The sequence below is a fragment of the Myotis nattereri genome (assembly GCF_964212035.1).
Source record: "Myotis nattereri genome assembly, chromosome: 8".
In the NCBI taxonomy this organism is placed as follows: Eukaryota; Metazoa; Chordata; class Mammalia; order Chiroptera; family Vespertilionidae; genus Myotis; species Myotis nattereri.
The window spans coordinates 20,923,752-20,941,877 of NC_138083.1; the positions used below are offsets into that span (position 1 = coordinate 20,923,752).

General features: G+C 39.0%; 2 protein-coding genes across 5 annotated transcripts in view; one reads left to right on the forward strand and one right to left on the reverse strand.

Moving 5' to 3' along the window:
• Positions 1-18,126, reverse strand: part of MACROD2 (mono-ADP ribosylhydrolase 2) — a 1,902,899-nt gene that overhangs the window by 511,718 nt on the left and 1,373,055 nt on the right. For all 4 annotated transcript variants that reach the window (XM_081097752.1, XM_081097753.1, XM_081097754.1 and 1 more), the window contains one exon: positions 10,936-11,009. In XM_081097752.1, the coding sequence (XP_080953878.1) occupies positions 10,936-11,009 (74 nt within the window). The remainder of the gene's footprint in view (positions 1-10,935; positions 11,010-18,126) is intronic.
• On the forward strand, positions 13,867-14,595 carry LOC308523595 (dCTP pyrophosphatase 1-like). The gene has a single exon (XM_081097643.1). It carries the CDS (start codon positions 13,915-13,917, stop codon positions 14,425-14,427), a length of 513 nt encoding a protein of 170 aa, XP_080953769.1. The 5' UTR covers positions 13,867-13,914; the 3' UTR covers positions 14,428-14,595.

Here is an 18,126-nt window from a genome sequence, read left to right on the forward strand (position 1 = left end):
GCCTGGAGACACAGAAAAAACAAAGATGCATGTTGGTGTGACTGTGCTATGATGACTGGGCAAAAACAAGATGTTGGCTGCATCAGTGGTGTTGCTCCAGAAGACAACATCAATGGCAATGAATTGTAGAACTGGAAGAGATATGGTCTACCAACCCCATTTTACAGATGAGGAGCCCAGAGAGAGGAAGTTAATTGTCTAAGGTTATGTAAGAATGTGGAAGAATCTGATTAGAGCCCAAATTTTCTGACTCTTGTTCCAATGTTCTAATCTTTACACTAAACTTCCTCTTTGAGATAATAATTACCAGTGGTGAAGGGCAACATATCTTTACCCACCTAGCTTCCGGAAGCCATAATTCCCATTCTCGTTGCATGGAGGAGGATTCAAGCTACTGTTATATTGAGGCCTAATGGACACAATCCTGGAGTCTTGAAAGCTGTTCCATAATCTTAAGTATGGACTTAAAAGCCATACTTTGTTAAGTGATCCATTCTCTTACAAACACACATGTCTTATGCTTCTATTTAGCACTGGCTTCTGTTAAAACTTACCTGTTTCTTAACTCCAGGTTAGTGAAGGAGGAGAGAGATACAGCCACCTCTAAGTAAACAAAAACTCTTTTTGGCTTGCCCCCTAAAGCAGTGACGGCGAACCTTTTCAGCTCGGTGTGCCAACATTTTGAAAAACCCTAACTTAACTCTGGTGCCGTGTCACATATAGAAATTTTTTGATATTTGCAACCATAGTAAAACAAAGATGTATATTTTTTATATTTATTTTATATATTTAAATGCCATTTAACAAAGAAAAATCAACCCAAAAAAATGAGTTCGCGTGTCACCTCTGACACGCTGTCATAGGTTTGCCATCACTGCCCTAAATGAAAGTAAGCTTTGAAAGACCAAATTTTTTAAAGGGCTATTACTACTTTATGATTGAGAACAGTGACTCAAATATCTTTTACAACCCAGTATAATTGAAGGTCCTGAAATACTCCCATTAAAAGCAGCAGTTCGATAGAGCAGGTTCTCTGAAAGGGGTAAAATGAATTATTCAAAACATGTAGCTCTTTGGGGAGGAGCCCTCCAAATGATTCTCAGCCCTTCCTTTTCTTTAGTTGAGAATTATTAGCTTCAGTTGTTAAAACTGAAAATGGATTGTCATTCTATTTTGCTAAAATATATCATATATTGCCTCAGTTTTGATTCTTCACTCAAGCCAGCAGAATGAGTTCTATGACTGCCAACTACCCAACAATGAGTAACATTTTCCACAAAATATTTGCCTAAAGCTCAACCTCCCCCCACCCCAGATGGCAAGAAACATGGCTGCTGGCAGCTTCTGAGCTAAACATCTCTGTTTCTCAGTCAAAGTGAACCCTAATTTTCCTTTCCTAACTCCAGTTTGCAAAAATGTCCCAGGGAAAGGTTCTAATTTTGGATTCCATGCCTACCAATGTACTTTGAGTGACTACATTTGGGTAAGATATTCAATTTTTCACGAATTACCATTGGCCACAGAAACAGTGTTATAGACGAACATGCAAAGCCAAACTAGTTAACCCTAAGAATTTTATTTTCCCTGAACTTGAACTATCATCATATCTGTAAAATTAAGCATAAAATATCCACCTTGATTTGTTAAAAAGTGATAACATGTATTAGAAAAGCATGTAATGTATGTATCCCAAACATAAGCCATGGGACACAATAAGTACCAGAAAAATATTGGTTTCCTCTCTACCTTTAGCGATTTCACATACGTACTCTGCATCTCCTAAAACTCTTCTCTAGAATCCCCAAACTTAGTGATATATATATATATATATATATATATATATATATATACACAAATATATTACCAACACATATTTAAACATAATTCTTCCCCCCACCAAGACAGAGTACATTTTCCAGCTCTCTCTATACTTCATTCTCTTTATCTAAAAGCAAGGGGGACATAATGGGCGCTGTACTGGGTTAAGAACAGTTGGGAGAGGAGGACATGTGTTGATTATACCTCAGCACAGAAATAAACAAGCCACCCTACACTACATGGGATTGTAGGTTGGTGTCACCAGAGCTCCCTGGGACCATCATTATTGAGACATGCCTTACTGGAAGGAAAAAAAAGATTAAACTTTAAGGAGCTCTCCAACCCAGAGTAAGACTAGGGGAAAGGATGCTTGGGAAGCCTTACTTAATGGCTAAAATGTATCTCATTACAGCTCTCTCTACCCTAGGCACACTGGCTAACTGGCAAAATTTATATTATTCTATACATTGTGCTTCTATAGGGTGTCCCAAAATTCATGCAAGATTTGAATTTTGCATGAGAATTAACAACAAAAAAATAAAAGCCTAATTTTACTTAGTTTATTGCATCAGATTCTAATATCTGTTGCCCTTTGATTTCAATACCTTCAATTTGATAAGCATTACCAAGTACCAATTATGGCCCAGGAGCAGGGACAATGAAGACCACGGCTTTGCGTATGTGCCAGCAAAGCCATGGAGGCCATTTACCTGATGTGCTATTCCATACATAACCCTGTACTGTATACTTTATGAATCAATAAAAAATTTACAATTTTTAATTATAAACCTCTGTTTTCTATCAAAATTACTTCTTGCATGAATTTTGGGACACGCTATAATATACAGGAACAGGGTTATGAAGCTTGGAGGCAATAGCAAGGGGATCTAATTTCTGACTCCAAGATCTTGGGTGTGCATGTTGTGACCAGATGCTAAAGCATGTGGTCATCGAGAGGCAGTGGATTTGCCCACGTGGCAGGCTCCAATGTGAGAAAGTCTATGGTGGCATGAACACTTGAACACTGCCACCAAGTTAAGGCAGAAGCTTCCTTGGGATGCGGCTTTCACTCTAACAATGGAAATGTAAAACCATAGGTAAAGAGTTAAAATTCCCTTCTGGCCCACAATGTCAGTCTCACAAATCTCAACAAAGACAGCATGAAAATGGGAAGGTATTGTGTGTGTGTGAATGTGTATGCATCAAAGAGTGGAAAGGAAAAGGAGGGGAGGGAGGAATGTATGAGGAAAGGAGAAGGTAAGGGTGGAAGGGAAGAAAGAAGGAAGGAAGGAAGGAAGGAAGGAAGGAAGGAAGGAAGGAAGGAAGGAAGGAAGGGAGATGGAGGAAGAGAGAAAACATAAACTGTTTGCAAGTCATCAGGGTTCTGGAAGAGCCCTAGAAACATGGTATATGTGTAAAGTCTGGGAATAATTTTCCTCAATTATGTCACAGCCAATGAGCATCATGGTTTCCACCTGAAGACCATGCTTGTGCTAGTCAAAGGATACATTTTTATAGCAGCGTATTAGAATGATGATGATTATTACCATAACCACAGTTCTGCACAGAATGTGAGTATTTTAAAATGGAGTTTTTTTTATCAAACACACATATTTTATCCTTATATTTCACCAAAAACTAAGGCTGGCATAGATTCTCAAATGACATTTGAGGACATAAAAAGACATTCCCCAGAGAGAACACTGGGCACTTCATTTTCTCCTCCCAGTTCTCTGAATGTTAACCACACCCCTGTAGTGTGTGGAACTGAGGGGCCATGCAGTATGTGTTTTGCATTTCTGTAAAAAATCATTCACAGGAATTAAAACTTGGTGTGAAGGATATAATTTTCCCATCAGAAATATATCATTTTATGTTTCCTTTAAGCCCCCCTTTTAAGAACCACAAAGATCCTAAGGCATTTCATGTCAAAGACATAAGGCAGTCCCCACACTGTGTTTTTTTGGTGATCCATAATGTGATTCCGAAAAAAAACCTGACAAACAATTTTTAACACTGCATATGCTCAATGACCTCTGCCAAGGAGGAGAAGAAATACTCTTGGCACCAAAACCTAGAGTTTCCTTTGTGGTCCTTAATGAAGAAAAAAGTGACTCTCTCCCTCCCTGATCTTGTCAACTTATCATGAGAACAGCATATGAACCTTTCAGAAAGCTGAACTTGCATTTCTTCAGCAGATTCCCAATTCTATTTTCTGGAGTAAAGGATTCTGTTAACCTTTTGCAATACTTTGTGGATTGTGTATATGAAGGTTGGAAGGCAGGGGAGGGTGACAGTGCTACTGCTTCCACACTGCACAAATCAATATCTTCACTTCTAAAAAGCTCACCGATGAAAAGCTCAAAACTAATTTTGTTCTCTGGGAACCATGAGTTGACCTTGAGGCCTAGACCATACTGGGTAAGGTCTGGGACTTTTGCTTGTTACAAATTGCAGAGATGGATGGATATCTGTCTCAGTACAACACAACATACACATAGCATCTCTTTACGCCCTGCTACATCCGTAGGCACACTACTGAACATGCCAAATAGCAATATCACTGGAATCCTGTGTCCCTAAGAAGACACGTAGTAAACAATTTAAAGGAAAAGAAGATGACATTCAACATTTTCAACAATAATCTATTTGTGCTAAAAGCACAGTTAAAAAGACTACCCGTTAGACAAAAGCCCCAATTTTGCATGCAGTGAGAGAAAACCTCCATCTTTTTCCTACTTAGAAGACAACTGATTTGGGGTTTAAAAGTTCAGAGCTGGTTTCCTCACAGTCAATGATATCCAAGTCAAGGCAGGTACCTCATCCAAGTCAAAGATGAACAAGAGGCTCTTCCATTAAATTGTTCCCCCCCCCCCCCCCACCCCGGGAACAAGGATGTCTGCTTGTGGCAGTGGGTCTGTTGGCAAGAGGGAAGAGATTAGGAAATTCCCATCAAGTGACTAAATGGGAAAATTTTCTGGGAAATGCCATCCTCAAAGATCTGCAAAGATGCAGCTGGGGCCTGGTCTCTGGTGAACCACAGCCTCTACTCTGAATGGCTGTACACAGCCACAGCTTAAATCAGAGCTTTCCAGAATGCTGTGCTTCTGCCCACTTTTCCACTGCTTTATACTTGGAGTGGGAGGGAGGGGGAGGTCAAGTGTTATCACACTACAACTGAGGCCCTTTAGCACTTTAGGGATTTCACATTTGAAAGTACCCTGGAAACCACCGATCTTCCTTCCAGCGCAGAATCTTCATCTGAGATACCTTGCCTTAAGATGAGTTCCCAGAAGGCTTAACATAAGGCTAGGTGCCTCAGAAGCTTGCTTCCTCATAGTCTTTGAAATCACTGAACATGACCTCTGTCATGGAAAAACATCTCATAATATCAGGCTATCGCTTTAGGGGTGAAAGACATCCCTTTCTTCTTCCACTTTCTACAGAGAACATTACAGATACTATGTACAATGCCTCAGAGACAAATAGCTACATGCCATGAGACAGTTGGTGTAGAGAGTAATAGAGCACGCACATATAAACATTTCTTAGGAATATGAAAGGGGTGGCTCAGAGCTGTGGAGGGGAAAAATAACTATTTAACAAGAAATGATATTTTTAGACTGCATGAATAATGAGGAATGCACAAAACTGCAGTCGATAACACAGAGCAGCCACCTCAAGTTAGGAGACCCGGCCACATTTCTGCTGCTCATTCCCATAAAAAACCCTTATTTTGTTCACTTGTCTCTGTAATAAAGTTTCTACTTGAGAAAAATGGGAACTTAGGGAAAGGTTATCATGCCACATGCTGTCATTTTTTTTTTATAGCAAACTGATATTCTTTTCTTCTGATTTTCTAAACTCAGATGTTCTTCATTCTTAATGTAGCCGAAAATGCCAGTGGGTAACCTTCATTCCTTGCCTACCTCATATTGGGTCCCTGGGTCTCTCTGCCACATATCTTGTCTCTTTAGTCCGATTTCCATTTCTTTGTATTTCTGTTCTATGTTGTAAGATAAGTCATCTCTCTGGTCTTCTCAGAGCAATAACTCAATTCTCACAAGTGTATATTCTCTTTTGTTTTGCAAATTTTCAATCCCAAGTCATTATAGCTTTTAGTTCTGGTAAGTCATTTTTGTGCCCTAAATATACCCTCTTGAGGATTCTCCTTCCTTTTTTTATTAAAGGGCTCTTCCATCTCTTCTGCTGCAGCCACTGCAATTAGACCCAACTGTACTGTTTGTTCAGCTGGGCTCCCTCAAGTCCCTGTATAGCTTTAAATATGTGGTGACAACAGCCCCCTCACAGTTCAGACTCTGGGCAAAGGAAACACGTGGATGGTGGATGACAAAAACGTGATTTCTCTGACCCAAGTATTCCAGTCAGACCTCTGGATGTGAAAATATCTAGCCCCCCAGATGGGAGTCATTGGTGTACCTACATAGAATTAAATCAACTATTGGTTTGGAAAGGAAAAGAAGCACCATTTCCTGAGGGTTTAAAAAATCCGGAAGGCTCACTATACACAAAACATTACTATTATTTATGGTAAAAAATTACGAAGATGTGAACCGTTGAATCATACACTCATCTGACAGAGGAAAGTATGGTGGCTGATAGGAGAGTCATATTACATGTGTCCACCATATTTTCAAAAGAATATTTCAGAGGACCTGACCAGCTGAAAATCCCAGAAGATGCAACTGCATTCACCAAGCTAAACCCCAACCTTGCTTCAAGCAGAACTGACTGACCCATGAATGGGTAGGCACATGTTAAGCAAGTGAATGAGTAGGGAAGACAATGTGCAAAAAATAATGATGATGAAACAGAGATATGAGACAGAATTCGAGAGAAGAATGAAAATGAACTACTATGCTCTTTGGATTTATTGTTTGCAATTCCAGTCACGCATGAGACCCTGCTCTAGTTCCAATTCTTGGCCTTCAAGACTTTTCGTATAGTTTATTTATGCATGATAGCTTCTTTTATATAACTTAGCTTGAGTATATTTCTAGTTCTTGCAACCATTCTCAAACAAAGACCCAAACCCAAGTTAAAGTTATGACAATCTGACCAATTTTATTACGTCTTTGATTCTGATGTATTTCTTGATCTTCAGGCTCAAATAGCCAGCATTCTATTTGAAATCTTCATTATATATCTAATATTATCTTAGACTTAACTGTCTGTAACATGTCTTATTTTCTTTAAAAATTTAAATATGATCCCCTACCAAGTTTCTCAATATGCACCAAAATTTACCCAGGTGCACAGGCCAAAATCGTGGTGGTCATTTTTTTTTTAAGTCCTCACCTGAGGATATGTTTTTACTGATTTTAGAGAGAGAGGAAGGGAGAGAGATAGAAACATTTATGTGAGTGAGAAACATCATTCAGTTGTCTCCCATACACTCCTCAACCGGGTATGGAATCTATAACCTGGGTATGAGCCCTGACTTGGAATCAAACCCAAAACCATTTGGTGCTTGGGGTGATACTCTAAGCCACTGAGCCACCTGGCCATGGCTCTAGTGGTCATTTTTGGCTCTTTTATTTTCTTCATTTATCTCATTTTACTTGCCACTATGATAGACGTTACTACTAATTATCAATATCCAGTTGCCTCTATTCTGAACATATGAGAGGATTGCGTTTCCCTGCCCCCTTGGTGCCTTGCTCTGGATAATGAAATGTGAGGGAACGTTATATGCATCATCCTTTGTAGAAGCATTTAAGGGCTGTTACTTTTGTCTATCTTTTCCTGTCATGTGATAGAAGATTTTTCATATGGTAGAATATCTGTCAGCCTGGGTTTCTGACTAAGCTAGAGCCTTTTGCTGACTCAAAATATACAAATAGGGTGAGCAAAAATTAAACCTTTGCTATTCTATGGCACTGAGGTTTGGGGTTTTTTTGTAACTGTAGAATAAGCTAGACTATCTTAAAATAACCCTCAAGTCTTGTTGACTCTATTGTCAAAATATATTACAAACAATGTTGTCACCTCCTCTTCTATCATCACTGTATTCCAAAGACCGTCATCTCTTGCCTAGATTTTTTGCAGGAGCCTCTTAGTCTTCCTTTTTCTACTCTGACATCTCTTAAATCTACTCATTCTCCAGGAAGTAGCCAGACTTTCTGTCTTTTTAAAGATAAATCCAATTATGTCATTCCTTGCCCAAACCCTCAACAAATTCCAACTGGACTTAGAATAAAAATCAAAGTCTCTCCAAAAACTCTAACACTCTTTGATGTGATCCCTACCTATTTGTCCCAAGTTTATCTCCTGTCATTCTTTTTACTCTCTGCTTCAATTACACCATCTCTCTTACCATTGCTTGCAAACAGTATTAAACTCATTCTCCTCTCAAGATTTTTCTCTGTTTGCTACCTCTATGTGAAATGTTCTACTACAAGATCTCTGGGAGGCTTGGCTTGCTCCTTCGAATCATATAAATCTTTGTTCCAAGAGTACATCCTCAGAGTAGTCTCTACATTATCTAAAACCACACACCCCTATAACTAACTATCCAATTACCTGTTTTACTTATAGTATTGGAACTTTCTTATTTTTTCATTTGTTTAATTTATGTTTCACTTTTTCTGGACTATGAACATCATAAAGAAAGAATTATGTTTTTCCATGTTATGTACTTTGTATCTAGAAAAGTTTCTTGTGCTTAGTGGAATTCAAAAAATACTATCAAATGAGTAAATAAATAAGTAAATAAGTAAATAAATAACTTAAACAATCAGAATGTCAAAACAATACTTTAATGAAGAGACAACTGAGTAAGAATTAATACTTTCATAAATCCTTAACCAGTGTTTGTTTGTTAACAGAGCAAAAAATAAATCAAAATAGTGCTAATCAATTTGTATAGCTTTTTCCATGTCTTACGACTTACAAACCATTTATGAAAGTAAAACCTGATTATTCAAGCTAACTTGTTGAAATTAGCCAATGTATATTTTTAAACATATTTTTATTGATTTCAGAGAAGAATGGAGAGGGATAGAGAGAAAGAAACATTAATGATGAGAGAGAATCATTGATTGGCTTCCTCCTGCATACCCCACAATGGGGATTGAGCCCACAACCCAGGCATGTGCCCTGACCGGGAATCAAACCATGACCTCCTGGTTCATAGGTCGATGTTCAACCACTGAGCCATGTGAGCTGGGCAAGCCAATGCATATTGGAACAGTAAGCCTTCTAAAAGAGAATTAGCATGGCATGTTTTTAAAGTTGCAATAGCAATAACAGTGTTTCTCAACTCAAATTATCTACATTTTCTACAATAGACCCAAGAAATAAGCAAGAAAAGGATATGAAAGTGAAAGAACAGATTCAAATACATAGTAGGCTAGTAAAGAAATTAGAGAAAAAACCATGAAGTAGGAAGTACTGAGATAACAAATGTCTATGGAAAATAACTTTCTAAATTGTTAACTAAAAGGAATCCATCAGTAGAACTCATCAATAAGGTATAAACATGACCAACATGTTTGCTCTTCATTATCACCTCCTTGATGTTATGTGTGGTTACGTGTACTTCCATCAAATGCCAATATGACACATGTGAATTTCTATCAGTGGGAGCATCCCATTAGTTTAGAGGAAATAATGGATTTGCACCATACACCAGCTCATTTATCAACTTTTACTCATGAAACCCTCTACATTTTTGCAAAACAGATGGTCCAGGTGAGGAGTCTTTATTATGATCAAGAGATATATTGAAAATACTGCCTTTCAAAGGATTTAACTTTCTTTCCCTTGCCTCAGGAGCATTCCAAGGAGGAATGACTGTGAGAGTCAGGAGGGGTGAGTTCAAGCTCTTGTCTCTGTGACTCTAAAGGCTTGAGTGTGTCATTTAACTTTGTGATTCTAGATGAGGATAAGAAAAACAATACCTATCCTAGATTTTTCCTAAGATTGTCATGAGAATGATACTTGTCAAAGATATGTTTTGCAAACTGGTTATTTCAGAATTCTTTATTCTGCTTCTTTGAGGTTATTAAAATTATCCTCTAAATTGAAGTTGTCATTTGTATACCTTTCAAAGTAGGAGGAAACTAAAGAGCAAGCGGTAAAATGCATATGCTTTGCCATCTGGTCTTCACTTCTATTTGAGAAAGCAATGTCTATAATTGTTTAAGAAATATTGAAATTACTATCATTAGCAAAATATAACACTGGTATTTTTTAAACACACAAAGGCACCAAGAGTTATCTCTCATTAGGAAACTCTAACAGTTTATTTCCAAACCCAAACATTTCCAGATAATCCACCCGTTACCCAAGGCAAAAGCTACTAAATTCATGGTCCATCATAAATGGAACAGCATTTTTTATAGTACTCATCTGAATATCTGAGAAGAAAAACAAAATCAGAAGAAAATGCACAAGACTGTTCATTGTATGAAACTTATTTGCTATTAATTGCTAAACCTCTGATCCTCTGACATCTGAACTTCCACAGTGCTCTACTTATTGTGATGCTTTGTTTACTTGAGTAACTTTCCTGTTTATCGAAAAAAATCCCAAAGATATTAATAAATAAGCAGAATAGGGTGTGTGATGAATACTCTGATGCAAGCATTTTGTTTCATAAAAAATCCTGATCAAGACCATTTAACTATCAATAATCCAAGTCTACTCCAATCTCATACTCAAAAGTTACTTTATGGAAGAGATTAGTTATATATAAAGAAAACTCAGGATGCAACAATTTTACTCTATACCAGGAATCTCCTGTCAACCAAGATAACATAACTTTCTAAAGAAAATCTCTCATTCTTCCTCTTAATAAAATCTATCCTGTTCTCTCTCTTACATACAAAACCTATACTATTGAAATATATAAAAATGAGGTCATTGCTAAGTGAATCCAATCACTTTGCCTCTTCACCACCAAAGCCAATCAATGTAATCCCTACAGTAAGTTAATTACAAGAAAATACTCAATTACTCGTGGTACCTGAGTGAAGCACGATCATCTAGCTTTGGCTCAATGACTAGGCCTACTTGATATTTATAAAATACATTTATGTGCTTTTTGGAAATTACACCACCTTGAATGTTCAGTGATTGTGTAGTTCTCCCTACCTCATGGTGATTCTTGGCCAGCCATTCCTTAATGGTGCTGAGGGCAATCACTGCAGCAGGCTCATTTGGGAAACCTAAGAGGAGGGCAGAATAAAGAAATAAAGAAAAAAGATGAAGGCAACACAGAAGTCAATCATAGTATGATACTGGATTTTTCTCATTTAAACAATATTCAATTCAACCAATTAGTACTGAAGAAGGCAAGCGAGCCTTAGTAAAGCACACACAGATTCAAGGCCTGTGATCCTACAAACTAGGCATTAAGGGAACTAGTCCTACACCAAAATAAAGCCAAAAGCACTAAAGAATTTAATTGCCTCTCTAATTTGAAACAACATCAATTAAACATGCCCTAGCTGGTTTGGCTCAGTGGATAAAGTGTCAGCCTGTGGACTGAAGGGTCCTGGGTTTGATTCTGGTCAAGGGCACATGTCAGGGTTGTGAGCTAGATCCCCAGTGGGGAGCATGCAGGAGCCAGCCAATCAATGATTCCCTCTCATCATTGATGTTTCTCTCTCTCTCCCTCTCCCTTCCTCTCTGAAATCAAATATATATATATATATATATATATATATATATATATATATATATACATATATATATATATATATATTATAAATATCAATTAAACAGTATTTACATTTGCTTGATAGTTTTCAAAGCCATTTTATATAATTTTCTCATAAGGGATGCTCAAATTAAGATTTATTACTCTCTTATTACTCTAAGTTTATAAATTGAGCCAATATGGTTCAGAAAATACACATGGTTGACCCAGGGTCACAAGGCTAACAGTACTCCATCAATAAACTGACAGAAGACAGGACAACTTGCCAAATAGCCATACAATTGAAAGCTATCATCAGAATTCAAAGGAGGCAATGCCTGCTTCATTTAGGGCCACTGGAAATTATGTTTGAGATTCAGACATCATGAGCTGACCTGGTTTTGTTGTATGGCTTTGGTTTTAAAATGGCAGAAAGACTGACATACTTATAACGATGTCCTAGTGAGCATGAGCACATATCAAAATTTCACAAGCTCACCCACAATGAACACATTCCTGAACTTGCAGAACCATCAGACATTTTGCCAACAGATAAAAGTATGTGAAGGAATAACCATCTGAGTTACAATTTATGTAGCAGAAAGGAGAAGAAATGGGAGTGACCATTCTGTTGAAACTACTCCCTTTAAGTTCCCCACTGGCTTCCTAATCACCAAGTCCCATAGGCTTTCAATCAGTATTCATCTGCTTCACTATTAGATGGCCTTGACTACCCTCCATGTTCCAATCTCTTCACCCATGGATTTCCCTTAAGTTTATTTTTTAGTGTTTTAAACATATAACTCAGTGATTTTTAAAAATATGTCCACAAAGTTGTGTAAGCATCACCACTAATTCCAGAATATTTTCATCATCCCCTAAGTCCATATTAATAGTCACTCCACAATCTTCCCTCTCCCCAGACTCTGACAACTATTAATCTTTCTTTCCCTTCTATATTTGCATATTCTCCTCCTGGATTTCAACCCTGCCTTCTGCTATGTTTCCTCCTACCTGTTTGACCTCCCCTGGCTCCTTTTTTCTAGGAGCATTTACTAAATGTATGTCACTCCAGCTTTCTGCTTCCTCTACTCTCTGCTCTAGCCAGGTGCAGCAACAAGTCCTTGAGGAGGTCTAGTCAGGGAGGCTCCTGTGAGATTGTCAGTGCAGATGCAGAAAGAGAGGTGTTACTGAAATGGAGAGAACTGAGATTTAAAAGACCCAGTTTTATCCTGGCCAGGTGACTTAGTTGGTTGGGGCATTCTCCTGCACACCAAAAAATTGTGGGTTTGATTCCTGGTCAGGACACATATCTAGGCTGCAGGTCCAGTCCCAAGTCTGGGCATGTAAGGGAGGCAAACAATCAATGTTCCTTTCTCACATCAATATTTTTCTCCCACTCTCTCTCCCTTTCTCTCTCTCTAAAATCAGTAAACATCCTTGGGTGAGGATTAAAAAATAAAAAAAATAATAATTAATTAAAAAACAATTTTATTGGAAGGCAAATACATATTGCAGCAGTTTATACTAACAATTTAAATATCAGTAGACTTTTAGAGAAGATGTGTGCGAAAGAAGTTGTTTTTCCTTATTTCTGAGAAAAAATGTTCCTCTTCTAACTAGGTTTCTGCCTGCTTTGTTAGGGTGTGCATTAGGAAAGGGGACAAAATAATCAAGGGCCAAGCTCAACTCAAGTACTGTTATACAACAGTCAGAAACACTGTAATACGAAAAGTATGCATAAGTTCTTGAAACTTCGTAAATTTATCTATGATATTTAGGATTGTGGATTTGTTTTGAATTCTTTCATCCCATTCATTTTCCTTAAATGGAGGCTTCAGAATGTAAAACTCTTCAAATCAGAAAAAGCTATTAATTAATCAATTACATAATCCATTAAACAAATGATTAAACCAGAGGAGTCTAGATCACAGACCCTTTGAAAGAGTCCCTGTCCTCTAAAGCCCAAAGTCTGGAGGACAGAACTGACAAGGGGTAACAGCAATAAAGCATGTCAAGGGCATTAGGGTTGTGGGGACACAGGTAAAGAGAACTAAGAATGAAAGGGGGAGAGGTTCTAGGAAACAAAACGTTTGGGGAAGGGGGCTATAGGTGGAGAGAGGAGGAGTAAGCTTATGAAGCTCTGACCAGGTAGCTCAGTTGGTTGGAGCATCATCCCAATACACCAAGGTTGTAAATTCAATCTCCGGTCAGGGCACAGACAAGAATCAACCAATGAATGCATAAGGGGAACAAAAAATCAATGTTTCTCTCTCTCACTCAAATCAATAAGTTTTTTTTAAAAAAATAGATATAAGCTTAGAACAGCAAGGAGTTAATGAAAAGGATGAGGGGGGAGAGCCTCTGGAGGCGGGCTCCGAGCTGAGCGCGCGGTTTTCCTGGGCAATCTGGGCAGCAGCTCGGTGGGCGACATGTCCGCTGTGGGTGGGGAGAAGCCTGGGGACGCGGGGGGCGAGGGCACCGAAACTGCCCGCCCCTTCAGCTTCAGCCCGGAGCCCACGCTCGAGGACATCCGCCGCCTCCATGCTGAGTTTGCCGCGGAAAGAGACTGGGACCAGTTCCACCAGCCTCGGAACCTCCTCCTGGCCCTGGTGGGGGAAGTGGGGGAGCTGGCGGAGCTCTTTCAGTGGAAGCCCGACGGGAAGGCTGGTCCCCAAGCCTGGCCCCCTAAGGAACGGGCAGCCCTTCAAGAGGAGCTTAGTGATGTCCTCATCTACCTGGTAGCATTAGCAGCCCGCTGCCGTGTGGATCTTCCCCAGGCAGTGCTCTCCAAGATGGACACCAACCGGAGACGCTACCCAGCACATCTGTCCCGCGGCTCTTCTCGCAAGTATACAGACCTGCCCCGTGGGGCCACCTCTGAAGACCAGACTGTGGGGACTGCAGACCTTGCCTGTGAGTCCACAGGTCAGGCCTCAACCTAGAAACATGGAATCAAGATCTGCAGCTCAGCATGGCATGTGAGGAAGACAGTGGCCTGCCCAGGGAACCTCATTCTAGTCCTTTCCTAACAGATCGCAGACCTAGGGACACGTCCTGAGGTCTGAGGTTCAAGAACCTCTGGACGACAGCCTCTTGGTAGTCTTCTCCCTCAATAAAAGTTTTGTTTAAAAAAAAAAAAAAGAAAAGAAAGAAAAGGATGAGGGGAAATGGAGGGGGAAGAAAGGAGTACCTGTGGGTTGCAAAAAAAAAAACAAGGAGGCCAAGATGGTCATTTATGATTAGAGCACAGGAGGCTTTTGCAATTAACCTTCCCCCTGAGTTTACCACCTGCATCTGTCATCCCCTAGACGTGCTCCAGAAGCAGAAATGTAACGTCCATTCTTCTGCCAAATGAACCCCTTCCTGGCTGCAGTTTTTGCCTACGGCTTTTCTTCTCTATCAGTCACTACAGCATATGACCCTCATTCCTGTTGGTAACTGAGTCCGCAAAGCATTGCCCTTTGAAATATCCTATACCACCCTTTCTTTACCTTCTTTTCTGACTGATCTGATCTGCCTCAACCTGACAACTGCAGCCAAATCATAATTGTGCTCCTTCCGGCCTTCTCCCCTTCTGCAATCTATCTAGCACGCCTCTGGCAAGTGATTCTTCCTATAGTGACCACAAGCTTCCACCAAACAATGGCAGCCTTTGCTGACTCTCCAGCCCCTGCAGAGTAAACTCTCTCTTGGCCTCAAATTCTATATCCTGAGAGACCTTTCTAGACTTCCACTTTAGTTTTCTTTATTTATTCTCTTCACCTGAAAATTCTTCTCCAACTTTTTGATATGTCCATGAAGCACTTAAATCATAAAATTATAGGGCCTTATAAAGCTAATAAATACTGTAATCACTTTCAGTTGCAATGGCCATTAGCATTAACCTTTAGAAGATGAATGCCCAACAGATAAATTATACAAATTCTTGCAGAGCCATGGCCACAATGGTCAGTTCTCAGTTATTTGTGACCCCCTGGTCATTTCCCCACATTCATCAAAGCCTTTGGCACTGAGTTATGGTTTTCTCCACCTCAAGGTTTGCCATAATCCCTGGGTGATTTCAGCATCCAAGAAATGGCCCACCCAATGCCTGGACTGCCAGGTCTTTGACTTAGTTATTGTCAACAAGAACTTCCACTCCACCTCTTCCCCAGATCACAAGCTGGACCTGGATGTTACATTTCCAATCCTAAATTACTAATTGAAGCAGTCCTTTCTCACCATCTGTTCTCTCTTGTATTTTTGTTCAGCTACTTTCCAAGGAATGCTCTTTACAAGCATTCGAAGGCTGCTCTGTCCCCAAAACATTCCCCAAATTAATGCTAATGTTTCTCCCCTGAATGGTCTGAATCTTTTCTGTCTCTCCATCCCATTTGCTATTGCTCAACCTCATCACACTGGCTTTTTTTCTGTCCTTCGAATGTGGTGTGTTTCCTTTTGCCTTCTTGACAAAAACGGCTTGCTCATGGTGTCTCTTCTTCCTGAAGTGACATTCCCCTCCTTTTCTCCTAGCTTAATTTCACTTTTACTGGGCCTCTGCTTAGTCTTTCTCCAGGGAAGGCTTCTCTGACACTGATAACTCCCCATTCTGTGCTTTCATAACACTGTGTACCTTTCTCTCAGAGAACTCATTATACTTGCAACTTTACATTTACTTATGTAAATAATTAATATTAATAGAGTGGAAGCCCTAAGGAGGTAGATATCACACCTGATTTCGCTTATCACTATATCCCTAAAGCACTGCTGGCACACAAACGATGATAAGTATGAGTTGAATTAGTGAATGGATTGTGGACTCATAAATATTTGTATTGATAACAGAAAGGGCTAAGTGCTAGGAGAACAAGTTTGTTTAGCCCTAGAGTTTGGGGAGCATGAAGGAATTCTGAGAAGCTGCCTAAGCAGAATGATATATCCCAATTATCCTATTTCTTCCCTAAGGAAAATTATTGAGAAGATGCATAAGATAAAACATAATTCCTGCTCAGAAAATATGCTTATTAATTAAACAAATAAGCATAAAATGGTAATTAAAAAGGGGAGAGAATTACCAAGGCAATTATCTCTGAAAATATGTCTGCTTTCAGTGTGCATATACAAGATAAAGTATGATGTCAGAAAAAACAACAACATCATAGTGCTTTGTCGGCTTAACTGCAAGACACCAAGGGTTACAAGGAAACCAATGAATAGATGACAGATTTTTGCCAGGGGATGGGCTTCTGATGACAGTTAGGCCTGCCTTAGGAGGTCACAGCTATATTTTGCTCACCAAGGGACTTTTGTTCACAAAAACAGAATGGCCACCCAGAGGGAAGGCAGCAGACAAGCTTGAGATGTGTTATTGAATGAGATGACATAGAAAATCTCTTCCAAGTATGAGAGCCAATGAGTATGCATAAACCATTAATAATTTAGGGCCAGGAGTACAGGGAGGTTTTTTGTTTTGTTTCGTTTTTGTGTGTGTGTGTTTACGTGTGTGTGTGTCCAGATGTGACTCAAATCTGTGCTGCTGCTGGCATTCTAAAGCTTAGTTCCTTATCCATTAGGATAGATTATTACAATTAATTTTTGTTGTAAATATTGAATGTAGCATATATAAATACAAATGAATGTACAATATACAAGTGATTTTTTTTAATTACATTTATATTGAAATTATTTACTAAATATATATATATATATATACATATATATATAGCTATATCTATAATAATAAAAGTGTAATATGCTAATTAGACCAGACTTCCTTCTGGATGTCCTTCCAGATGACCTTCGGATGAAGCCAGGGCTATAAGGGAAACCCGGGTCCAGGGTGCCAGAGGGAAGCCAATGCCAGAAGCCAGGGGAAGGAAGGCCTATTCTTGCACAAATTTTGTGCATCGGGCCTCTAATATATGTAATATATATGTATGTAATACATACATGTAACCATCACCAAGTAAGATATAAAACATTTTAAAATTCCAGAAAACTGCCTGTCCCAAGTCAACATCTACCCCTGAAGGAAATACTATTCTCTACTCTATTATCACAGGTTGGTTTTGCCTGTTTCTAGACTTCTTATACAGGGAAATACAATGTGCACATCTTTTACTGTGTTTTGTTCAACATCATGCCTGCCTGATTTATTCATGTTGCTCCATATAACAGAAGCTCATTTATATCCATTGTAGCGCTGCATTCCATCCTATGAATATTCCACAGTTGACTTATCCATTCTAGTGTTGATGGACAATCGGATTGGTTCCAGTTTGAAGCTGTTATGAATAAAGCTGCCATGAACATTCTCATACTTGTCATTTGATAGATATAAGCACTTGTTTCTGTTTAGATTATAACCAGGAGTTGGAGCTCCTGGTCCATTGGTTATGCAGATGTTAAGTCCTGGTAGATTCTGCCAAAGTTTTCCAAAGCAGCTGTACAATTTATATTCCCACCAGAAGTATATAAAAGTTTAAACTAACGTTTTTATCTACTTAGTTAGTTAACGTGTCAAGAGGACTTACTAATTCTATTTTCTTGCCCACATTTAAAGCCATTACAGATAGGTTTAGGCTAATCAATATTTTTTATAGCTAGAAGCTCAGAGGCATTTTATGACTTACCTATTTCTCCCTACACATCAGTGAGTACTT

Coding starts and splice junctions, on each gene's coding strand:
- LOC308523595 (XM_081097643.1), top strand. CDS start 13,915: ATGTCCGCTGTGGGTGGGGAGAAGCCTGGGGACGCGGGGGGCGAGGGC.